The 26,213-nt window shown below is 44.0% G+C and overlaps 1 protein-coding gene across 3 annotated transcripts in view; it reads right to left on the minus strand.

Moving 5' to 3' along the window:
- Nucleotides 1-683: 683 nt before the first annotated feature.
- DGKG (diacylglycerol kinase gamma) overlaps nucleotides 684-26,213 on the minus strand; it is a gene marked incomplete at its 5' end in the record, with an annotated part of 158,805 nt that continues 133,275 nt past the window's right edge. For all 3 annotated transcript variants that reach the window (XM_080820972.1, XM_080820971.1, XM_080820970.1), the window contains 3 exons: nucleotides 684-808; nucleotides 11,200-11,260; nucleotides 13,846-13,966. In XM_080820972.1, the coding sequence (XP_080677098.1) occupies nucleotides 710-808; nucleotides 11,200-11,260; nucleotides 13,846-13,966 (281 nt within the window). In that variant the 3' untranslated portion in view covers nucleotides 684-709. The remainder of the gene's footprint in view (nucleotides 809-11,199; nucleotides 11,261-13,845; nucleotides 13,967-26,213) is intronic.

Genomic DNA, 26,213 nt, shown 5'->3' on the forward strand with positions numbered 1-26,213 from the left:
GAAGGCAGCTCTGGGGGCTCTTGGAGCCGTCTCTAAACAAACACACAGCCACCAGGAGAAAGCTTTGGGAAAATAACAAGTGCCCACTGACAGCGTGGAGAACCAAGAATGGAAACACAGCTTTCCACAGCCTTTCTGCCTCCTCAGCAAGTTCAGGGAGAAGTTGCCGTTTGAAGGACGACTAAGAAACCAACGTGAGCTTGCTAAGCCCTGCCAAGGGTTATGCTCTGAGAGCTGGAGGCCGTCTGTCTCTGTACAGAGGGACCTTTGTGTAAATTCTCTGGAATGGGAGCTCTTTCCCTTGGCCGCATCCGATCTCAACATAGGCAGGAAACCTGCAGCCTGCTTCTTGCGAGCGTCCATGAGGGAACTTGCAGGACTGGTGGGAAGAAAGGGGGATTTCTCCTTCAGTCTCAGAAAGTCCCACTCATGGCCTTCTGGGAATGTGGAGGTTGCTGTATGAGCCAACCACACCCTGGTGGGCCCTAAGTCCATTCAGAATTTTCTGTTGGTGCTGGCTCTGTTGGGGTGTGTCCATTGTTGAAGTAGAGAGAATGTACGGCAAGATGAAGATTTCTTCCTGATGGGTGGCTTTGCTTCCACTGGTTAGAGATGAGTGTGCGTGTGTGCGTGTGCGTGTGTGTGTGTGTGTGTGTGTGTTACAGTCTCTTGTTTTCTCTCTTGGTTTAACTGGCATTTGGCATATTGTTTAGTCTTTTGAACGACTCTTCCTCCTCAGTGAAAAGAAGCTGCTCTTCTGGGGAGGGCCCATCATCATAGGCGCTTGATTCTTGTGAGTAATTTTAATCTAAAAACAAAGAGGCACAAATGAATTAGTGACATGCAAATCCCAGTAACTTACTAGGGAGTTGCAGAGGATGGAAGGAAGGCCAGCTTTGGGTTGTAAGGAGCCCCATGCAGAAGGACGACTGTCCTTGAACAGCTTCAAAATTGGCAACTGGACCCTCACTGGGCCTGGAGTTTGGCACTGCTGGAAGTGAGGGGCGGAAACACTGGGGAGAGACAGGTGTGAGCTTCCCACGTGGTGATCAGCTCGCACCTGTCTTGTGTCCTTGCTATTCATAGATTCTCAAAATGTCACAGCCGGAGGAGATCTCAGGGACCATCTCATTCAACCTCTCTGCAGGACAGATAAAGGAATGGAGGCCCAAGGCTCTAATGAGCCTTGGATTAGCCTAAGGTCCCACAGAGAGGGCAGAACAGCTAGAGTCCAGCTCTTGGACTCCTCGCTTCCACTGCTCCAGGCAGTGCACAGATATTAGCCAGTCAACTTCAAGTCAACCTAGAGGCTTTAGTCTGACATCTGACCCAAGCCACATCATGTGGAAAGTTTCAAGTGAGTCCCTTAGGTGTTTCCTCTTTTCTTAGCTTTCCAGGAAAAAACCAACTTTCTTTTTAAAAGCTGCTGCTGCTGCTGCTTCTTCTTCTTCTTTTTCTTCTTCTTTTAAATTTTAGGTTTTGTGAACTTTTTTTTTTCTCCTGCAGACTTTAAGTCAGTTGGAAGTGAAAGACACTGATGAATTCTCATTTTTGTCTTTCTTCCCAAACTTATCCTTAGGGCATGGCTTCAGAACGCTAAATCCCTATTTGAATGTGGCCTGATGACACTGCACATTACTAATCTGCATTATCAGTCCATCAGCATTTATCAAGTGTGACCCATGTCCAGAGTAGGAAGATGATGTGGGAACAAGGCACTTAGGATCAAGGACCTGGGTTTGGGTCCCTGATCTCCAGCTTCTTTGCTGTGAGACTCTGGACGAATCATTTAACCTTCAAAGCCATGCTTGCTGAACTGTAAAATGAGGATAGTAACATCTGTCCCGTTTTCCTCACAAAGTTGTTGTGAAGATCCAATGGGAGGCTGTCCATGAAAGCCTGCTGTGAACTGTGAAATGGAATGTAATGGTTAGTTGAGTAATTGTTATCTTACACTGGAGGTGAAGGAGAAAGATGTATGTCAAGAGAAGCCATCTATGAGCTCATTCTCATGGTTTCTATGTCATTGGAAATGACAGTGTGGCCACAGAGAACCAAAGAGGAACTCTTGAAGAGAGAGACCCATCCACAAGTTTGAATTAATGTAGGGATAGACCAAGTGGGGTCAAAAAGAAGTTAGGTAAGGAAGGAGAAGAGTCTGAATGGAGCAACTGAGGAAGAGTTTTAAGAGCTAAAAGGAAGGGAAGGAGATGTGTTGGTGAAAAGAGAAAGGGAAGGCACCAGGTGGAACGGCCATGTACAAACTGGTTGGGTGCAGACAACGGATGAGAGATGAGGTCAGGGATGCAGGTGGGGTGGTTAGTCTAGGGTTTTCAAGGGAAGATGGCAGAGGCCGGGTTTAATACGAGGTAATGGGGAGCCATGATAACTTTTAAATTGGAGAATAAAAACATGATGAAGAAAAGAGTTCCAGGGAAATTATTCCACAGCTCTTGTCAGGGTAAGTTGGAGTGAGGGAGACTCTGGCTAAAAGGGTACTACGGCGAGCCAGGTTTAAATTTAGAAATCCCCAGGATATGGAAAGATAAGGATAAACCAAAAGACATTGTGGAGAGTTAGCATAACTTGGTGATGGAAGCTGCAAATGGCTCTTAATGTTGGTTTTCACCACCCAGGACCTCCAGAAGGGGAGGACATCTTTCTGTTTTGTGGCAGTCCCCAGGAGAGCAAACCAAGAATATATCAAGTACCATTTTGTGTTATGGGCCTTATGATGGGCATTATGTTTATTCCAGAATTCACAGAAGTGAGGCATAGATGAGGGACTCTGACGGAGCTTGTCTGTGTCATGTGATTGAGCACTAATTGACTAGAGTGACTTGTGGCACATGTCCTTGTGTTGTGGTGAGCTTTTTCTCATTCCTGGGCACCAGAGTCCCCGTGAGGAAAGACTCCATCTTCTTCATGACGCTACTCCCTGAACCAGCGCACCGCCTTTTGACAGCACGGGCCGTGGAAGTACTGACGGATGAGCGCCACCCAGGAGAGAGAGAGAATGTCCTGGCAGTGGAGATGGCTATGTTTGGGACAGACAGGGGCAGCTAATATACTGCCTACATTTCCCGCTGATAGAGCCCTTTTTTTTTTTTTGGATGATGGAAGACCCTTACTTCTCCTTTTTCTTTCTCTAGCTGAGCAATTTATTTGCTTGTTAGCACCTCCAGGGCAAAGAGGAGGAAGTGAAATTCAGATCTCCCATTTGGTTTTTCAGCAGTTTTGACAAAGGTCTTGATGGGATGGGGTAGGAGTTTGGAGATGCTGGCTAACATGAGCTTTTGATGTGGTCTATGGAGTCCAGTGCTATAGGTAACTGAAGGTAAGAAGTAGATTATATTTTTGAGTCAAAGACATGTCAGTCTTTTATCCCCTTCTCCCCCATTTGGGAGAGGCTAACTAGTGGGTTAACTAGTTCAGAGCCCATTGGAGGAGGTAGTTGGACATGGTGGAGCTTGCCTTTTTAACCCCCGATGGAAAGACAACATCCCATATCTTTGTAATTAGAACCCAAACTTCTCTGCTAATTGGGCGGGTCAGGCAATTAACTGAGGTCTTTATGATTTTCTTAAAGACCTTTCAAGAGATTTACAACATTCTGGGACAAGCACTGAGAATAGCAGCCCCGTTTTCTTAGTTCTCTGCTCTATGAAGGAGAGAACCCTCATAGGCTCTTGTGTGATAGCTCAAAATTCACGAAACCACTGCAGCATGTAATTTCCCTTTTAGAACGGAGTACATTTTAAAATTTTACTAGTGCTGAGTGTTGAGTTTGTTTTGGGGGCCATTTCCGGCAAATCAACACATTTTTATTACTCCAAGAGAAGCAATAAACCGAGGGACTCCTTCCTGAACGTTGCCCCCTCTGGGCAGATGACTCAGATGATGTCCCGCAAAATGGCCAATAACTGTAAGCGTGGACCCTTCCCAAGTCATTTGGGAAACACTCCTGCTTAAAGCAAGCCTCGGGGAGATGGGAGAGCGCTTGTACGATCTTTTCAGGTCTTTGCTGTCTAAGGTCTTTGGATGGATGCCCTGCTTTACAAGAGGGTTTCTTGCCACCAGAGGTTTTAAGATATAGCTGGACAGTGGGGTTTGCCAGTGGTGGAGGAGAAATCTGGGATTTATCGATAAGTTAGGGAATTTGACTAGATTATTGATTCTTTAGGTATGGTCCCTGCACCAACAGCATCAGCATCTCTTGGGAACTTGTCAGAAAGGCAGATTCTCATGCATCCAGAACTACTGAATCAGAAACCCAGCAACCCATATTTTAAAAGCCTTTCAGGTTATTTGGACACACACTTAAGTTTGGGATTCACAGGACTAGATAACTGGAATCCTTTTCCACTTTGACATCCTAACTGCAGGGGAATATTCTTAATTTTAAGCCTCAAATTATGCTGCCTACCTGATGATAAAACATGAAAGGTCATCTGACCGTGCTGGAAGCACAAGGCAAGTTTTCTTAATTATACATTTCTTATATACATAAATTTATAGGTATAAAAAAACATATGCTCCTTTTTGAGAATTTGGGAAATACGAAAAAATTTTAAAAATCACCTAGAGGTAACTGCAGTTAACTTTTAGGTATTTATATATACTTTTTGATTTATTTGTATGTTTATATGTTTTTAATACATTGAAATCAGCTTCTTAATCTGTTTTCAGATTAATCTGTTTTCATTTAGTGTTTTTTATAAGCATTTCTGATGTCATTAGATATTAATTAACATGGCTTTCAATGACAGAAAATTATTCTATTTGATGAATTTCACATAGCTTACTTAACCCTTTCCTTAAATGTTGGGTTTTTCTGCCATTTTTTTTCACTGATAACCTATATTTTATTTAAAATAAATTTCTAAAAGAACAATGAACAAAATTTTAAGGGTCAAAGGAAATGAACCAGATCAATGTGTATTATTACTTGTAAGGTTCTTCTTGATATATGGCTCCCACTGTTTTCCAGAATGGCTTTCTGGTTTTACCTTTTTTTTTTTTTTTTTAAAGACTTACTTATTTGAGAGAGAAAGCAAGAGAGCAAGTACGCGTACACATGCGAGTTGTGGGAGGGGCAGAGGGAAAGAATCCCAAGCAGACTTCCTGCAGAGTGCAGAGCCTCAGGTGGGAACCCGGGGATCAGGACCTGAGATAACAACCATAGAGGAAATCAAGAGCTGGAGGCTCAACTGACTGAGCCACCCAGGTGCCCCTCTGGTTTATACTCTTATCTCACCCCTTATACACCTCAACAGCAATGAATATTATTTTAAAAAGGAAAAGAAATTATGCTACTTTGACAAGTGAAACATGGCATGGTTTTCTCACGATTTCAATCTGAAATTCTTTCCCCCTTTTTCCTTAACTTATGATATTAAGTAATATTTCACAGCTTTGGATGTCCACGGGATTACTTCAGTGAACCATCTGCTCACTATTGCATTGTTGCCTCTTCTCCTGGTTTCTAAGAGCTCTTTAGGCACTGTGGGAATGAACCTGTTCTCTGAGATAGCTGTTCCACACCTTGGCCTTTACAATTTCTACATTGATTCTTGACTTGTAGACTTTTCAACATGCTAGCAGTCAAATGTGTCACCTTTTTCCTCAGAAAGTCCATGTTCACAGTGTGATTATAGTCATCTATGTTCCCCCCCCCAGGTAGTCCTAATTTTTAATTAATTAATTTTTAAATAATTCATTTCTGATTTTGTTTTTGCAGTATAGTTTGAGGTAACAGGTTTCGGTATATAATGACATTTTCCCAAATTGGCAATTTCTTTGATACTTCACATTAAAGAGCCCATTCTTTTCAAATTAAGTTATGTTCTTTCTTCTTTTTTAATAGGCTTTATGTATAGTAGGATTTCTTAGGGCTCTCTTCTGTACTACTGATTTATCTATTCACTAACATGCCAAGAATTGTGGATCTCTAACTATTTTAATACCTTGTGGCAAGTCCTTCCTCAGAGCTCTTTCATAAAACACCTTAACTATTGCATTGTTTTGTCAAGTTAAAAAAAATAATTGCTTCGGGCTTTTGGTTGGGATCCCTATTTAGAAACATGGGATGTTTTAAAATTCAAATATATATATATATATATATATATATATATATATATATTTATATTGGTTAAGTTTTATTAGTTTAAATTTTTTCTTCACAATTCAATTTAATATTTTGGTTTTGATTATTCCTATTATGATACTTTAATTTTTTCTATTATCTTCTTCTGATTAGTTAGTGCTGGAATATACAAAAGCTATTAACTTTTGTCTAACTATCTTTCTATAGAGCTTCACTGAAATAATTTAATCTTTGGAGTTTTCAGTTGATTCCATTAGCTTTCTATATACATAATCATAGTATCTGCAAATAATGACAGTTTTGACTCTTTTCCAAATGGCTACATTTTTTTTCTGTGTTATTTATATTGCATTGGCTAAAACTTACAAATGGTATTAGTGTATAGGTCTCACCCAGGATTTTAATGAGAATTCTGCTAGTGTTTTAGTATTAAATAAAATATTTATTATTTGCTTAGGATAATTTTTCTTATTATTTTGAGGGAGTATTTTTCTGGTTTCAGTGTCCTAAGAGTTTTTTTCTTTAAAAAATCACAAGATTTTTAAAGCCCGGGTGGCTCCGTCAGTTAAGTGTCTCATTCTTGGTTTCTGCTCAGGTCATGATCTGAGGGTCATGAGGCTGAACCCCATGTCAGGCCCCACACTCAGTGGGGAGTCTGCTGGAGATTCTCGCTCTCTCTCTCTCTCTCCCCCTGTGCCCATCTTCCTGCTCTCAAAATAAATAAATAAAATCTTAAAAAAAAAGGGACACCTGGGTGGCTCAGTTGGTTAAGCAGCTGCCTTCGGCTCGGGTCATGATCCCAGCGTCCTGGGATCGAGTCCCACATCGGGCTCCTTGCTTGGCGGGGAGCCTGCTTCTCCCTCTGCCTCTGCCTGTGCTCACTCACTCTCTCTCCCTCTCTGTCTCTGACTAATAAATAAATAAAATCTTTAAAAAAAAAAAAAAATAGGAGCACCTGGGTGGCTCAGCCAGTTAAGCGTCAGACTCCTGATTTCGCCTCAGGTCATGATTTCTGGGTTGTGAACTGAGCCCTGGGTTAGGCTCCGTGCTCAGCATGGAGTCTGCTTGAGACTCTTCCTCTCCCTCTCTCCCTGCTCATGCTTTATCTCTCTAAAATAAATGAACAAATCTTCTAAAAAATCATAATTTCTGTTCAGTTTTTGTAGCTGTCCTAATTTCATGAAATGGATCAGGTGGCTTCCTTTTTGTGTTTATAATTCAGAAGACTTTACCTGAATACTTATTTCCCAATAGTATGGAAGAACTCACCAGTACGACCATCTGTTTTAAGATCATTTCGGATGTAATTCCTTGAAGGTATTTTCTCTTTCATTAGAAGTTACCTAGAATTTTCATGAGATGGTCAAGTTTATTAGCATCAAGATATGTCTTATAATTAAATGAAACCATCACATTTATACTTATATTTTATTACAGTATATATTTTATATTTTAAGGTCTCTGATCTTTATTTTTTTGTTTTTAAAATTAGGCTTTTAAATATTTGACATTTTAAAGAACAGATTCTCGATTTTCCTGTTTCCTAATTATGTAATTTCTTCTCTTAACCTTACCATTTTCTTCCTTCTCCTTCTCCTCAGTTTGTTTTACTGTTCTTCTCCTAATTTTGCAATTATTCATTACATGTTTCCCCTTTTTAAATGATGAAAGTATATGACACTTTGAATTTACTTCCAAATACAGTTCAGGCTATATTCTACAGTTTTTCAATGAGAACATTCTGATTTTTATTGTTTTTGGAATAGTCTGTGATGGTGGCTTTGATCTCCCTTTGAATCTACTGTTCTTTAGGAGATTTAAAGACCTCCAAGTGATTGGATTCTGCTTGTTTATTCATTTAACCTTTACTATTAATTTCTGGGTTTGTTGCCTTATGATCAAATAAAATAACCTTTATGATTTTTCCCTCTGGCTTTATATAGATTTTCTTCTTTGTGAACTAGTTTAAGATCTATTTTAGTAAATATGCTCTGGATCCTTGAAAAAACCGAGATATTTAATTTGTTTATCGGTTATAGAGTTATCTTACCCATGTTGTGATTTTGTTTATTTTTGCTTCTTGACCTCAAAGGCAGAAAGAAATATTTTAAAGCCTCTCAATACTTGTATCTCTGTCAACTTTGCCTTTTATATATATTTTTTTCCCTCAGAATATATATTCATCCTGTTTTTCCCAGTATATATTTTGATTCTGTTATTGCACACCTACAATTTTATGACTACTACATCTCAGAAATGAGTGTACCTTTTGTCAAATGAAAAGTGACCTTCTTATTCCACTCCATGCTTTTGGCATGTTGGAAGGTTAGTTTGCCTAAAATTAATATAATTAATCATACCATTTTTTTCTTTTGATTTCTCTATGCTTGATAAAAGATAAAAAGATATATATGTCCTTTTGCTTCTCTTACAAGAAACACATCATTGGATTTTAATTTTTAACCCAATATGAGAGTACTGTGCTTTTAACAGGGAATTTTAGCACATTTTTTGGGTCACTATTGATATATTTAGCCTTAACCTCTTTCATCTTACCTGAACATTTTTATTTAAAGTTTGTTTGTTATTGTTAGGGTGGTGTATGGAATTGTCGAATCACTATATTATACAGCTGAAACTAATATAACATTGTATGTTACCTAACTGGAATTAAAATGAAAACTTGAAAAAATTAAAATGTTTGCTTGTGATTTGCTTTCTGTCTGGTTTGACATTGATAGGGTTCATGAAATTTAAAGCCTCCAAGATTTGAAAGGTGTGCACCCTGTTTTTTATTTCACTAGTGATTATCTAATTATTCAAATTTCTGGTTTATGCTTTTTCATTATCAAAGTGAAGACAGACAATGAAAAATTTCACTATATTTTTACTCTCCCCTCATTTTTAATTGTTAAAAATTATTTATTTTTTAAAATTTTTACTTTTTAATTTTTTTTTTTTTTTTACTATGCCTCCCACATTCCTTCATTCTAATTTAACTGGTTTCAATTTTTACCAAAAGTTGTTTTGTGTCACAATGTGCTGTCATTAAGCCTTTCATTCAGAATTACTTCCCAGCTGATGTATGTCTTCAGGAAAATGTTTCAAGAAGGGTACTTTTGTTTTCACTATTGCGAGCTGAAGGTGACTTTCTGTTATGCACTGAATTACGTCTCCCCCAAATTCCTATGTGGAAGTTTTAACCCCCAGTGCGACTATATTTGGACACAGGACCTTTAAGAGGTAAGTAAGGGCAGATAAGGTCAGAAAGATGGGGCCCTACACCATGAGGGCTGGCATCCTTATTATAAGAAGAGACACTAGGAGTGTGCACACACAGAGAAAAAGCCATGTGAGGACACGGAGAGAAGGCAGCTGTCTGCAAGTGAGGAAGAGAAGCCATACCACGACAACCCTGCCAGCACATTGGTCTTAGACTTCCAATGTCCAGGTGGGACACTAATACATTTCCGTCATTGAAGATGCCCCATCTGTGATTTTCTGTGATGGGAGCCTGAGCAGACGCCTATATCTTTACATGTGGCTATCCACGGACTGTGTCTTAAGATCACTGGATCACATCTCGTGTTTTCCCAGCGAACTGAAATCTCTGAAGGGTGGCCTGGAGAGAGGGTCAGGGTGGGGACAGGAGAAGCACTGGGCTGTTTCAAAAACCAAGTCCTTGCACAAAGAGAAATGGCAATCCAGTTTCCAGATCTTGCTGAGCCAGGTGGGAGAGGATTTGATTTCTTCCAGCCTTTTTTTAGAAGACAAGAGGAGTTTGGATAGATCTTTCTCAATTTAGCTCCATCGAAATTATAAGTAGTAGAAATTTCCTCCATCCTTTCTAATTCTAACAAAGTGGTAAGCTATTATTAGTTTTTGCTGTAGTGTGTTTTCATCTTTTTCTTAGTCTTCATAGAAGCCAGAAGATTGAGGTAAGGTTTTGCAGAAAAATCTCTGCTTTTGATACCCTTTATAGAAGTTGCCATCCCTAGAGTCTGTCTCTAGGGGCCAGTTTTATAATCTACAGAAGTCACATGGAACCAAGAGTGATGGAAACACATCTACGATTCAGGCCTGGTAGAAATCTCATGCAAACCCTTCCTCTAGTAGAAGAAAACTTGGTGTTCCGAGGGCTCAAAATAGCAGGTTCTTGAGATATTTGAATACTCCACAAGTGAGGGAGCTTAGAAACATTGCTTTTGCCTCTGGAGGTTTGCACAGTCACCACAGTACTGAAGGTGATGTTAATGTAATGGCCCAGGGAGCACGCTGGCCCCGAACACCTAGACAGTGTTTCTCTTCACCACCGAGTTTTTAGCTGGGATTCTAGCTAAGCAGGAAGGACGCCTGGCCCCGTCATTGTGCTAAATGGAGGGCTGCTGTAGATATGGTAAGTCGGGGAAGGAGGCTGTTCCCTTTCTTTGGTCTCCTCCTTTGTTCAGCATTTACTCACTGTTCAGCAAGTATCATTGCGCCCCTGTTCCATACAAGGCACAGCGCTGGGTGCTGAGCGAGAACTCGGCGTCTCCCCTTGCAGAGGGGAGTTCAGGTCCATGCCTTGATGGTGAAGTGTGTGCGTGGCGGGGGGTATGCCCCCGCCCCCCCACAATACCCCCTGGGCTCTGGGGGTCACAGTGCCTGGGCAGAAGTTCCAGGGCCAGGGTACCGATTTGGCTTCTACACAAGGAGATGCTTTCTAACAATTAGACTTATTCATCAACAGAGCAGATTTCCTTCTGGGGGGCCAAGTTCTCTGCCATTGCAATGACTCAAGAGGAGATGCTCAAGGATACTGCAGAGAAGTCTTGGAATTCGCCAGCTGTATGTGTGAGTGCTTTAGGGGACAGGTCTTTGTCTCATTGGGTTTGGGAACTGGTACCTCACAGTGCCTGGCACAGAGTGGGTGTTCAATGAAGTCTCAGCAGGGACGTGAATGGGTGGATGAATAAAGTGGAAGACAGGCGGCACTGGATGATTTCCCCAAACGCCAGGCAACTCTGAGAGTCAGTGGTTTCCCACTGCCAGTGCCCCCACAGCGGTCCAAGATAAAGCTTCTCACCCTTGGCCCAAAGATTGGCGACACTCACCGTGCAAGGGGGCTGCATCCAGGGCTCCCCGTCCACTTGCATTGGCAGCAGCTTGTTTGTCCTGCAATACCAAGCACCGAGAGAACACAGTGAACTCCGACGCTTCTGGAGTCCAAGAATTTTAGCGTGGTCCCCACAAAGGAGACAGAAGTGGGAGGACCTCCTCTGCCCACCTCGGAGTGGGTCCCTAAGACTCCCCTGGAGGGCTTGTTAAAAATAGATTTCTGAGCCCACCTTGGCAATTCTGACCAGGCAGGTCTTGGGGGTCACAACTCAGGCTATGGGCAATTCTGTTGCTTTGGTGTTCAGACCCTACTTTGAGAAACACTGTCCCGGGTGAGCCGTGAGGAGGGAGGTCCACTGCTGGAAGTTTGGGAAGCAGCGGCAATGGGGATGGCAACGCCAGTGCTGAGCAGACCCTCAGTCAACAACCAGCCGGAGGGCCTGCAGACTGTGCCAGAAACTCCACAGTGAGATGGGAAAGGTTATGAAATGGGAAAAGGCCTGGTTTCCCTGTTGACTGAGAGGTTGCACCATGTCAATGAAGTAATGTCTCTAACTTATGCAAGGTACTGCTCAGGTCTGAGTGTGTTTGCCTTGCCCCCGCTCCTAACTATCCTCTCTTTCACGTCTTGAACAGCAGGGCACTCCGTGGTTGCATGGACTATGAACTTGGTTTAACTGGGAAATGGGGTCATTGCGAATACCGTCCCCATGGTAGGAGGAGAGGAGAGAAGAGAGTGTTGCTTTCTCGTCGGGGACAAGGCTTCTCTGCCATACGGATTCTTAGAAGGAGAGAGATGAGGTCTTTAGACTTCCTTCTGTGGAATAGTTGTGAATTTGGTCTCTATTGCCTTTGGGAGAAAAGGAAAGTCCTTTCGGAAGCCTCTGGTCCGGGTGAGCAGGGAACAAACAGTTGCCACCCACTGGCTGGGAAGCTGTCACCTGGGTTTGGCATCTGCCCTGCTTTTGAAATGATAAAACGAGGGACACAGGCTATGTTTCAATGTCGATCACTGTCTGACTCACCTTCAGAATATTTAACAATAAAAAATAATAAACCTAATAATAAAACCGATCATAAGAGGAGAGAGTGGCATTTTGGTTCTTGGGGCTGAGGAGGGTGTCTGGGAAATGCCCAGGAGGATGGGGATCTTGGCTCACCCCCTCTGTTCTATCTGAAAATAGGTCTACTGAATGTGAAGAAAAAGTCCTCCCTCTTACACGTGGCTTTTTTGATTCCCCGGGGACTAAGATGTTATGTTCTCCATGATCTGTGTCAGTTATGGCTTGGCCGTGCAGATAGACTGGACCTACTCAGTGCCGGAGTCATGGAGAATAGACAAGGAAGGGAGTGTGGAGATTAATGTGGAAAATAGGTGCCCAGCACAACAACAGCCCAGAGAGAAAACAAGCAAAGCTCTGAGTAATAATGGAAAAGACAAAGAAGATACAGGGAGGGAATGAAGAAACGGGTTAGCGGGATAGACTTCAGCTAAGGGATGTCAGGGAACCAGCTCTGGGGATCTTTCTGAAAGATACTGGTTAGTGCCAAGAGCAGCACTTTCTTAAAAGTGTGCTGAGGACACTCACCCAAGGGGTTTCAGGAGGAAAGAGTTCTGTGGTCAAATACCTTTGGGAAGTCTGCATACTCTGGCCCTTCCAGGAGATCCCTAAGGCACACTAAAAGCTCTGAACTGTAAAAATTGAATGGGGAAAAGGAAGGGAATAAAGACTTCTCAAATAACCAGGTGGAGAAGAATCTGAAGAGTTTTATTGACCAAACAGAAGCAACCAAAATCAGAGGATTCCCTCTCTTAGACTGAATTTGTTCCAGCAGCCTGTAGTGACAGACCTGTGACGGCCCCACCTTGCAGAAGCATCACCCTCTTAGGCAATTATGACAGATGGGCTGATGTTGATGGTTTGGCTCTACAACGGCACACAGGACATAGTATTCTAAGGCCACTATCCAAGAAAGAGTGAGCAGAGAACCTGGTTTCTGTCACAGTGTGCCCCCTGGCATACATCTAGCATCTTAATTTGTAAAGATAAGAAAGACAACACTGAGCAGAGGATCGTAGGGGAGGGAGGGAAAACTGAAAGGGAAGAAATCAGAGAGGGAGACAAACCATGAGAGACTGTTAGTTATAGGGAACAAACAGGGTTGCTGGAGGGGAGGTGGGTGGGGGGATGGGATAACTGGGGGACAGGCATTAAGGAGGGCATGTGATATAATGAGCACTGGGTGTCAAAAGCAACTGATTAATAACTGAACTCCATATCTGAAATGAATGAGGTACTATATATTGGTTAACTGAATTTTAAAAGAAAAGAAAAGGCAAGGAGTTGAACCTCTGGTTCTCTGGACCTCATAATCTTATACTATTTAGAGAACTTCACCAATTCATTACAAGGGAATAACAAAGAGGTCATGGTGGACCCTTCAGTTGATGTCTTGGATGGTTGCATTATACCTAGTTTGGGAAACTAAATGTCTCTAAAGATATTCTTTATAAAAGTTAATCAGGCTTCTGTCCTGCACTCTCCCTGTACTGAAATCCAAAGATGGCTCCCTAGTCCTTGTCCGTAAGAACACTGAGGGGGAAGAAGACCTGGAGGCTGCTGGGTAATGAGGAAACATACCTGATGGTGACAGAGGAGCACTGGGCTAGCCTCCTGCCCGCACTCTTGAGGCCAGTGTAGATCTGCCCCATCTCCATGGCTCCCTCTAGCCCCACCACTTCAAGGAGCTGGTCACTGAGGTCTGCAGAGTGAGACAAACAGAAGCAGTGCATACACATCTCTCTGTTCCTCAGGCTGGTTTTGGTCAGAAACCCAGATCTGTCAATGATACCCTTTCATCTTCCACCAAACAGCATTTTCAAACTAATTATGAATAGGGAATTTCCCCCAAAGGTCAATACATGTACTTTTCATGAACAGAAACCCAATTCTAATGAAAAAAAAATGTTTTCATTCAGAACATTAATATGCATCCAATGAATAGGTTGGCAATTCTAGAAGCTTCTTCAAAAGGAGAGTAACAAATGATGAACCAGCTATTTCCAAAATGATTTTCAACCCCCTCCCCCCACCCCCCCACCAGTGCAGCTAAAGACACATGGGTTTGGGATTAGGATAGGAAGGGATGGTAACAGAAGTCCTTCTCTGTAGCTGGTTCAAGTTTTCTTTTCTCTGAATGTCGGAACAACATCATGGCCCTACTGATGATGCTTAATTAACCTCAAATTTGGCCTGTGGGAAGCCAGTGGTGAGCCAACCTCTTTCAGGACACCAGGTGCCTCATCTGAGCCAAGGAAGAGAGTATTTCACCTCCACCAGATTATTCTGGGTCCACAGTAGAAAAAGTGGGACAGAAAATATGAGTCTCAGGCTCAGAGTCCCGTAGGCTCAAAGGTCTCTCACAGTGGCAGTTCCTCCTGATTCAGCACCTGGAAGATATCTTTTGTTCAGAGTTCCTGAGGGCTGCCCTTGCCCGATTTCTTGTGAAATGGCAGGATCAAGGTTTGACGCTGGGAACAAGACTCACTTCTACAACACAACTTTAGTAGTTACAACAGAAACAAAACAAAAAGGCGGATTCTTTAAGGCTTCCTTTTTTTTTCTTTTTTTCTTTTTTTTGCCTACTAAGGCAAAGGTACTTTTCTCACAGATTGTACCTAGTCACTAACATCCTACTAATATCCCCAAACGAGAAAGTTAATGCGTTTATTTATTTAATAGATGGTTTTTGTCGAAGGTGCCTCCTGGTTATAGTGTAATGGTGTTTGTTAAGATTGCCAAGGAGATATTTGGGCTTGTCTTTACTTGTTTTGTTTAAAAACATTCTCTTGATGGACATATTTCCAATGAAGAGTTAAGCAGACCATGGAGCTGACCACAAATGTGTCAACGCTGCTCCAATCCAACCTCCTGATGATCACTGATGGGCAGCAGCTGCCAACAGACAAATAGTGCTTGCTGGTCTTCCCGTGACAGACACAGAAGCTTTCCCCTCTATTTTCTATTTCAACCCACACTCCCATTCTCCTTCTCCTCCTACTCCTCCCCTTCCCCTCCTCCTTCCTCCTCCTCCTCTTCTTCTTCTCTTCTTCTTTCTCCTCCTCCTCCCCCCACTCCCCCTCCCCCTTCTTCTTTTCTTCTCCTTCCTCTTCCTCTTCCCCTCCCCCTCCTTCTCCCCCCCCCCCCCATATCTATGAAGAGATACTGTCTCCTCTGTCTCCTTAACCTCTCCATCTCATTTGGTCTTGGACCAAGAGACCGTGAAAGAGCAGTGTTTGTTTAGGAGAACGCTCCAGGCTCTCTTAAAGAGTTTGGATCCAATAAACAACGAATATCTAAACCTCTAGTCATTTAATTAGTTCCCTTCTTACCAAAGAGCATTAAATAACCATTGGGTAGTCTTAGCTTACTGTGCCATTTTAACAGTGTCTGTGAAATCAGCACAGGTTATGAATGAGAGAGGGGTTAGGAAGGGAGGAAAGAGGAGGAGGGAGGAGAGAAACAGAGGAGTGTATCCAGGGGTAAGGAAGGTGGGGGAGTTATACTGGGGTAGGAGGAAAAAGAAGCAGAACTTTTCAGAGGTTCCCCTAATGGCAGAAAGACAGATGTCTTGTAAAATGTTGCTCTTTGTACCAGGCTTCAGTATCTGACAGTGCTGTTATAGTTCAGTGTTTTCCCTCCTTGAAACATTTCCTGGTAACAAAATGTTCTAAGAAGCAGGGGACTTAATAGACTCAAGTGTTTCAGCTTTTACAATGTCTTGGTCTTTTAACAAATTTTCCTGTTGAATGGCTTTAAGTTGTTATCACTTCCCACACATTACCTTGCAGCTATCACTTCCCACACATTACCTTGCTTCCTGGCTCTAGAAGAGAAGTAATGAAGGCTGATCTCATCCACATGGTGGGTGGGTGGGGGGCAGAGGCTTACACACATGTGGGACTGAGGAGATAAATGCAGGGTAAGGGGCTAGGATATACTGGTATACTTTTTGCTGTTCCGCTTTTGAATTTGTACTCTGAATCTTCCCTGGCATAAAGAGGCTAGGATGACACTTGTCTACTACTGAAGGAAGACCTGACTGCTCTTCTACTTCTCCACCATTGCCTAGCTGATCTTTCTTTCCTTTTCTTACAATGCCTCCCATGAGATTCTGAGATAAAGAAATCTATTTAATGTTGTTTCCCAAACTTATGGGACCACAAGTCTCTTCTTTTGTGTGATACCCATAAACAGTCCATGGTAGTTTTCTCTGATACACATTTTGGGTATTTTGACATCACTTAATTCCCTTTACTTCCTTGAGCACAGAGATACTTAGCATAAATTAAATTTGGACTTAAAGTGAAACAGAATAGAGTGCAAGTCAACATCCAAGCACACAGAACAAATAATATTTAGAGCTTAGAATCCAGGATCAGGACATCTGGTATACCAGGTGTCTGTTTTACCTGGTACCAGTGATTCAGAGTATGGTTTTGGCAATTCACATCACCTCCATATTGTCTCTCTTTACACTTTTCAACTTGTTAGTATTTAAGCTGGAACGTTCATGTACCTTAGTAAAACAGGAATTCATTCATTCATTCATTCATAAGTTACTGCCAGATAAGAACTGGGAATACAAAATGTTCTACTCTTGAAGGACTCTTGGTCAAGAAGGAGAAAATGTAGTAGGTGTAGAAAATGCTATAACTGAACTGTGAGGACAGGGAGGTGTGAGTAAGTATGGGAGGGCTAAGTAAGGGAGGAAGATGTCACAGACTTTTAAGGAAAGTCTTGAAGGTAAAATGCCAAGTAATTTGCTGGGTTAAGAAGGAGAAGGGGCAAAGACGTTCCAGGGACAGAATGATATGTAGGGTCGGATGGTCGCAGAATGCAGAAAGAAACTGATTTAGCAATAAATCCCCTTGGCAAGTTCTTTGAAAAATATAAAAAAACATTCTCTGTAAGGAGAATTATTGTCTGGAATGTTTTTGTTTTTTGTTTTTTGTTTTTGACACCTATAGGAAGAGGGTCGCTGAGCTGGGCACAAGTTGGCTGCAACCACGGGAGTGAGGCCTTTCAGTTCTGCCCCCGGTAAAAATCCTTGTGCCTGTGGGCAGGGAACACTGAATATACACTCTCTCAGGAGGAAAAAAAGATGAAGAATGGGAAAATGGAAAAAAGGAGAATGTGGAAGCAAAGCAAGAACAGCAAGGATGGCAATAGCAGCTCCAATCTGGCCCGCTTGACTCAGCCCCCAGTATGTGATTTTATAAATGCAAATCCGCTCATGTCATCCTCAGACCAAAAATCCTTCAGTGGCACCGATCATAACACCAAGTGCTGGCAAGAGAAGATGAAATGTGCGTTCTTTCACACCTATGATGAAAGTGTAAATTGGCAAAAACTTTTTAGAAAGAAATTTGACAATGGGAGTTTACAATTTTCATACTGTTGATTCATTAATTTCTTTTTTGGTACCAATCACAAGAAATCATTGACAGGATCTAAGTGCACACAAATATGAACACTGTTGTATCATTTATAGCAGTGACATCCCCCCTTCCTCATTTCCGTCTGTATGAGAATGAAGTATACAGTATCCATGACGATAGACTTATGCACTGTCATTAAGATATTTACAAAACTTCAAAAACATTAACTATGTATATGACGTTAAGTGTGAAGGTTAGATACACACTTATTTATGCACAGCACGCCCTCAGCTAAGTGAGAATATGCATAGGAGAGAAGGATAAATTCTGTTAATATCCTAACAGTGTTGAGTTCTGGATCATTAGATTCGAGACCACTGTAATTTTCTACTCGATGCTTTTCTACATTTTTCATATTTTCTAGAAGTATGTATTAATGTTATAATTTAAAAGTCATTTTAAAAAACCCTATCAACTGACTGCTCTTCATACTTGTAAACTTGATGTAAACTCCCTGGCTTGTTGCCCAAGGCCTGTCCCCATCTGTCAAGAGGCTGCCTTTTCCTGACACGGTAGGGCTAGGTACCTGTGCCTGACATGGACAACAGCATGAAGTTCTCCAGGTAATCTCTCCTTTGTGCCTCTGTGTATGCTGTACCCCTGCTTGAAATGCCCACTTCCACTTTTACTTGTTCGTCAAGACTCAGGTCAAGCGCCATCAACTTCGTGAAGCCTCCTTGCACTCGCAAGTCTGCAGTTTGGTTTAGATCCTCACTTTTCCAGGTAGGTGTTGTCAAGGAAAGAACAAGGGCGTTGATGTCCTGATGGTGGGCAAGAGATGGCTGTAACACTTGCTGTAGCACAGGGTCTAGTTTGAATAGGGAAGGAGATGAAGGACTAAAGGAAAGGGAGAAGGGGGCGAGAGGTGTAATGAGTTCTAGAAAGTGTTGTGAGCCAGTGGGAGGAGGAGGGTTGGGAGAGATGCGGTGAGCACTGCTAGTACATTCCAAGTCCCTCCCATGGCCCCAGTGCTGGGCAGCTGAAGAAGAGGGAGGCGATGGGTGTTAGTGTCAAGGCAAAGTGAGGCTAGGTCAATGGTCACCATCCTTTGCTGCAGGTTATGATTACCTGGAGAGTTTTTACCCATAACAATGCCCAGATTGCATCTATACCAGTTACATCAGAATGTGTGGGCCTGGGAGCTCGGTGTCCGTGCTTGTTTTTAAAGATCCCCAGGCAATTCCAAAAGGCAACACAGTTTGGGAACCGCTGGGCTGGGATGTTGGGTCAATCACTTCTCAGAATGTGGTCTTGTAGCAGCAGCATCAATGTCGCCCAGGAACTTGTTAGAAACACAAACCCTCGGGCCCCACCCCAGATCTACCAAATCAGAAACTCTGGGGGTTAGGCCCAGAAGTCTGTGCTCTGACAAGCCTTCTGGAAGATTCTGAGACGTGCTCAAGATTGAGAACCTGAGCCTTAGGCAATATAACTGCCTAAAATATATAGCAGGAGTTGGAGTGAACAAGATGATAAACAAGTTACTTCCTGATTACTTTGATCTAGGGCTTTTCCCCTTGAAAATTAGGAGTTAGGAATAATAATACTGACCTCAAGTGTGGTTATGAGATCAAAATGGCAGAGCTGAATGCTAAAGTGTCTGGCACAGAGTGGGCACTAAAAATCTCTTAGTTTTACTTTCCTTTTCTGCCAGATTCAACCTGATAGCTCCCAGTCGTCCAGTTGGCTACCTTCCTAGAGCTGTGCATACAAATGTCCCCAAATGCCAGTATTCAGGCTAACATTTTTAAAACATTTTCTGTGGTCCTCATAGTTTCACACCTCCACACAGAGGCCACAAATTAGGGGAGCTTTCCATTAAATGGTTTGTTTTTCCTTCCTCTTATCTCTTCCTTCCCTCTGCTTTTCCTACTTTGATCTCAATGGTCCCATTTTGCTTTTATTTTTTTAGTCCTGCCCACTGTTGGCAGCTGGGATTGGAGCTTGCTACTAACAGGTAAAGCTGGCAGAGCATTCATAGTGAAGGGGTATGTCTGATCTGTCCACTCCCTCCTTCAGGCCCTTCGGGGCCCTGGAAGCCCAAGGGACAGGCATGAGAGGTTATCTGTAGCTGGCCCCGATCCCTCCACAGGTGTCCTTTTGCTTAGATAACTCCCATTTACCCTTCTGAGACACCCCAAGCACCGTGCTTCTTCCTTCTCCTTTGCTCAGACAGTGGACCTCTGAGAAAGACAACTGTTTCTGAACATATCACTGTCCCAACTCCAGTGAGAGTTGAAAGTGGGGATGCTTTTCTGTTTTGTTTATCTTTGTAATCCTAGCAACTAGCCTACCTCTTGGCATACAGAAGGCTTCCAATAAATGTTGGTTGAATAAACTGAATAAGATACATGTTTTAGTGCCAAAGACATTAATAGGTTTGACCTGAAAGAGGAAAATGATAGTGAATAATAATAATAATAATAACTACTTGCCTAGATTGAACTTGGTAGCAGGCTTTCCATGAATGAACTTATTAATCTGCATATAACAGGTAATGATGACCCATTCTGGTTTTTGCCTCTCTCTCTCTCTTTTAAAAATATTTTATTTATTTATTTGAGAGAGAGAGCATGAGTGGGGTGGAGAGGCAGAGGGACAGGGAGAACCAGACTCCCCACCAAGCAAGGAGGCCCACGTGGGGCTCAATCCCAGGACTCTGGCATTATGACCCGAGCTGAAATCAGACGCTTAACCGACTGAGCTACCCATGTGCCCACTGCCTCTCTCAATGCATAATTCTAATGATCATCCTCATCTTGGCTTCTGGTTCACACTAATGAAAATTCAATCATTTCAGATGCAAAGGAAGCTCAGGATATATTAGTGGCGTGATTTGAACTCCTTGCTTGCCGTACCATAGCATGGGAGATCCTTAGCCTAGCAGGATGCCTTGCTACTCTCAACCCCAATCCTATCTGTTTCCCCTTTAGTCAGTCATACTCCAGATTTAGGCTGAGAACAGCAATGGGCCAACGCAGGGAACCAAGCAACCCCCAATGGATGTGTGGAAAGAGAGTTTCTGAACCATCCCACCATATTGCCCCACACCCTAGAGCTCCTGTGGGCACTGTCCCCTTACCTGGGTTCTGGCAGCATGGGTGAGCTGAGATGTTGGGCGTCACTGCTTTGGGTTGGAGTCCTATCAGCTCAGTGGGGAACATTGGTTAGCTAATGCTCACCTGAAGGTCTTCCTGGCAGGGGTATGTGTCTGACTAATTAGAAATGCAAAAAGGAATTTATCCCTACTTGATAAATGGCCTCTGGTAGACAAATAAGGAGTCAGAGCGCTGATGGCAGCTTCTGAGAGACTCTGTACAAGGTCTGGAGTTTAGAGCCAACAGCTTGTGTCCATATAGGGCAGGTTTTGCATCTTTTCTGAGTCTGTCAGTTGGCTAAGCCTGCCGTAACAAAATCCCATGAGGCTGGGGGGCTTGAAACAGCACAAATTTATTTTCTCACAGTTGCATTGGCTGGACAGCTAAGATCAAGGTATGGTCAGGGTCAGTCTCTCCTGAGGCCTCTCACCTTGGTCTGCATATGGCCACACCCTGGCCACCTGTTCACATGGCCTTTCCTCTGAGGCTGTGTATCCCTGGCATTTTTCTATGTGTCCAAATCTCTTCTTAAAAGGACACCAGTGAGATTAGATTAGGGCCCACCCTCGCTGCCTCATTCCATCTTGATCACTTCTTCAAAGACCCTATCTCTGAACACAGTCACATTCTGAGGTAGAGGATTAGGGCTTCAACATAAGAATCTTGGAGATAACAAAACTCCCCTCAGGTCCCTGCCCCATAACAGGCACAATAATAAAACCTACTTTGTAAGTTACTTTGAGGACAAAAGAGTTAAAGAATGTGAAGGTGTTCCATAAACAGCTATTAGAAATGTTCCTTATCCCTCTTCTAGGGAGAAGCTGACCTACACTGGAGGGGAGAAGGGGGTTGGTTGGCCTTCTTACGATCCCCAGAAGGAAAGGATGCAAGTGGGGCTCTGCCTTGTAGTGGGGCCAGGTTCAGTCCCCATGGTTCAGACAGGTGAGTGGCAGCTGGCAGACCTCTCAGACTCGGCTTGCCAAGGCTGTGGCAGGTGTCACCTTGGGCTCCTTCTCCTGGGTCCAAATTTCCATGGAGATGGGCCACGTGCCCTCGGCAGCTCAGGCACCCAGAGCCCCACAAAGCCAGGCACTGAGCAGACCGCCTCGGCTCCCTACTGGGTCTGGTCTGCACAGATGAAAGAATGCTCCAGGCTAAAGAGCTTCAAAGCCAACTCAGAAGCCTGGCATCCCCAAAATAGCCTGGGCACGGGGAGATGGAGAATCCCACAAGATTCTTCCTTGATTTTCTGGAGGGGAGGGGGCTCTGGGCTTTCCTTGGGCACAAAAGGGTGAGTAAGGAAGGCTGTAACTGACAAACAGGATTTTCACCAGGCGCGTTCCCAGCTGGCCTCTCGGGTATCCCAACCACAGCTACCCAGAAGAATAACCCAGGACCAATGCTTTTCCTAGGGATCCAAGCTCAGACACAGGATAGAGGCAGAGAGACCTTTGCCGGCAAACCAAGCAGGCAGGAGGCCTTGTTCCTTGGCATTCTGCAAACCCAGTGTGAAGAATGTGCTCCTGAGATAAGCTGTGGGGCACAGAGCATGGGCCCTGGACAGACTTACATCAACTACTACTGCTTGGCACACACTAGTCTTATCACCTTGGGAGAAGTCACTTTGCTTCCCCGAGTCTTATATATATATTTTTTTATGTGGGCAACACGCACAGCGTGGGGCTTGAATCCATAACCCTGAGCTGAGTCAAGAGTCAGATGCCCAACTGACTGAGCCATCCAGGTGCATCCCCCCCCCCGCCCAGTGTTTCTATTATCTGGCAAATGGCGATATAACAACTCACTGGCAGGGTTGTGGTGAGGTTTAGAAGTGAACCAATCAGGAGCCCTGCCCAGAAAGCCCTCAAGGACCAGTAGAAGTTATTGTGATTTTATGTTCCTTGGGAAGGGGTATCTCCAGCATATCCTGTCTTTGCTACATGGTAAGTGAGCGGCCCTCTGCAGGTGGTCATTAGTGTGACCCAGAACAGGTGGTGCAGGAGGGGAAAAAAAGAGGGAAAAAAGGAGAGGGATGATGGGGGGGGGGGTAGGAAAAGAGGGAGGAGAAGGTCAGGGAAGAATGAAATGCTGAGAAGAAAAGCAGACATAGCAGGATGGCCAGAGATACTGTGACCTTGAGCTTTTAGGATGACTGCCCCTCCTGGCAAATGTAGCATCCCTATTCCTACTTCTTTAAATCTGAGGCAGGATGGAGGCTCAGCATTTTATTTGGAAATGGGTTCCTTTAGTTCTTTTCCTTTCCCTGAATTCCTGTGTGTGTGTGTGTGTGTGTGTATGTGTGAGAGAGAGAGAGGGAGAGAGAGAGAAAGAGAAAGAGAGAGGGATACAATCCCACAGTGATCCATTGTTCCTGGGCTGAGCAAGGAGAGAGTTGTGGAGGATCTGGAGATATTTCATGGTTTTGATGCCCTGGTCTAGCTAGGCACCTCCTTTTAGGGACATTTCCTTTGTGCCCTGCTGTTGTCATACTGGCTTGCAGGTTTCTTCTACTCCCCAGGGTCTGTAAAGCCCCGTAAGAGAGGGTATTGAGTGGTCTCTGCCTCTGGATAATCCAGATGGCAATAGGTAGGAAGGAGAAACAGCCCAGAACCTCCTTGTTCTGAAGAGGAGAGGCTGTAGGGTTGGAGGGAAAGGGAATGTGTTGATCTAGCAGGTAGGAGCTGGGATTTTTGTCTCTGCTCTGGCTGTCTAGTTGAGTGACCTCGGGCAAGTCACGTTCTTCCTCAAGGCCTCCATTCTCCCTGACTTGGGTGGGGGCACTCTAACCTTCGAGTCTGTTTGAGCTGTTCCCACAGAAGTAGAGACCAGATTGCCTGACTGTCTGGGTCAAGTGCAGATTGGCAGCAACCCCTACCATTCCTTACACTGTGCAGAAGACAGAACATTCTGCGCAACCTTACACTGAGGCAAGAGAAAGAGCAAGGGTGGGTTCACCATGGCCATTGCTGTTGGCTCCTAAAAGCCTGCTGTGTGGTGGGGTGGGGAGGAAAGAGTGGGGCCTCCATTCTGTGTGACTTTCTCTTCCTGGATTGGGCAGGGCTCTGACGAAAGCTCTGTCTTTTGTGGAAGGGGGGCTTCTAATCCCCTCTATGCCCAAGGGTCAGGTGTTTGAGGAGGAGAGATGCAGTGTTCTGGGGAAGTCATGTGCAGGAAATTTCTCGGGAAGAAATGGCCTCCTGGAAATGGCTCTGAAGTGAGGGCCTGACATCATTAGGCCTCCAAGAAAAACTAAGAATGAGAATGTCTTAGAAGGCCTGGGAGGCAGTGGAGATACGGGGACTCTTGACCGCGTGGTCCCAGTGAAGAAATGAAGAGAATGACCAATAGCGAGCACAGACTCTGGGCCAGGCCTAAAGCTTTACAAAGGTTATTGCTTTTAGCCCTCATGGCAACTCTGTTAGATGGAAACTATTATCTTGACATTAAAAAACAAACAAACAAAAGAAAACAAATAAACAACCCCCCCCCCAAAAAAAAACTCTTGAGGCTCAGAGGGCTTGAGGAGTTCTGTCTAATGTCACAGAGCTGGCAGGTGGGATAGCTGGAATTCAAACCAAGGCTTGTCTGACTCCAAAAATAAACTAGGAATAAAAAACTCAAGGCAGAGACAAAATACCTAGGAGTGATAGGATGTCCAATGGCCAGGAAATACGCATGGAGGGGCTGAGCCTCTCCTCGGTTCCTCTCAGGGAACACTTCTCCGCTACGCGATCTTATTAAGTGGAAGGCTGACTTTCTCGGCTAGAATGTGAAATGCTATTGTTGGTATTTTGTCGGTATATTAGCTGCCTTTATTTTGCTCACTGAGCTTGAGAAGCTTCGGTTCCAGGTACGGTGTATATAATAGAATAAATCAATTAGTGGTGAGATTTTCCAGCTCGACTCAAACCTGATTCTCAGGCATGACACATATAATAAGGTACATTGCAGACATCTACACCCACCAAGCTAATCACAGCTCGGAGAGATGTGCACACCACCCACCTGCCCCAGAAAGGCAGAAGTAGAGAGTTGCGATCAGGAGGGACTGTTTCCGGCTGTTGGGTCAGGATCGGCCAGAGATGGGGGGGTGGGGGAGGGTACTGCGGTGCACATGGAGGGAACGCCATGTTTGCAATACCAGGACTTGGCCCTAGTCCCAGATCCACCAATTAGTGTGGCCCCGGACAGGTCAATTAACCTCCCTGAGCCTCGTTTTTCTAATTATAAAGTGTTTCTCAAGGGTGCTGCAGGGGATTAAAATGAGATGATGAGTATAAAGTATTTCTAGCATCTAGTGCTAAATTCAAGGAGATGCTTAACCAGTATTGGACGAAGTGGCCTGAAAATGGGAAGAGGAGGGTGCAGGCGGCACACTGGAGGCGGAAAAGACCCAGGTTCCGGTGTAAGGCATCCGCTCTTCAAACAAGGGAGCCGTGTGGTGTGGAGGCAGACAGGAGGGCGGAGCATGTGGGTAGAAGCTGGGATGCTGTTGGGTGGTTTGTGGGGAGGGAGGAACCACCCACTGTGCTGCGTCCCTTTCCTCTGTCCTCCACTTCCTGCTGGCTTTTGTTCTCCATTAACTTCTGAACTGGTCTCCTGCTGCCCTTCCCTTTCCCTGTCCTCTAACCCAAACTGCACACTCGTCTTCCATCTTATTGCTCTGGGCTTGAACACCTTCACCTTTTCCTCTCTTCCTATTATTTGAGGATCATGGACAAATCCCATGGCACAAGACTCATAGATCTCTACCTTTCCAGCCTTTTTTTCTGTCACCTCTGCATGCTGGTGCTCCCCTTCTCTCACTCACTGTCTTTTCAAATCCTTGCCAGCTTCACGTGTCAGCATATACACATTCTGTATCTTGCTCACTCATTCATTCATTCAGATACCAAATATTTCCTGGTCACCTCCTGGGTGCAGGGCATAGTACTGGCAGCCAGGGATCAAGTTCTTAAGGAAAGCCCTCCTTGTCTTACCCCCCACACTCTTATGATGCTCTGCTTCTGCCACTCCCTGGTGCTCACCTATGGTACCGGCATTAACAGAACTGCTCTCCATGTATTTCCTGTAGGTAGACTGTGAGCTCCTGGAGCCCCCACGCTCTTGCTTACATCCTCCGCAGCACCTGGAGGCCTACAGGTCCTTGAAGGCAGGTTTGAATCCATGCTCTGTCCCGTCCTGTGGGCCACGGGACCCTATTAACCTCAGTGTCCTCCGCCATAAAGTGGATTAAATATAGAACGTTTCCAACTTAACAATTGTTCGACTTTATGGTGATGCAAAAGTACTATACTCAGTAGAAACCATACTTCACATTTTGAATTTTGGTCTTTTCCCAGGCCAGGGATACACGGTACCATACCGTGTCGTGCGGCTGGGCAGGGACAGCACAGCACAGCTCCCAGTC

This window comes from Martes martes (assembly GCF_963455335.1).
Source record: "Martes martes genome assembly, chromosome: 1".
NCBI lineage: Eukaryota > Metazoa > Chordata > Mammalia > Carnivora > Mustelidae > Martes > Martes martes.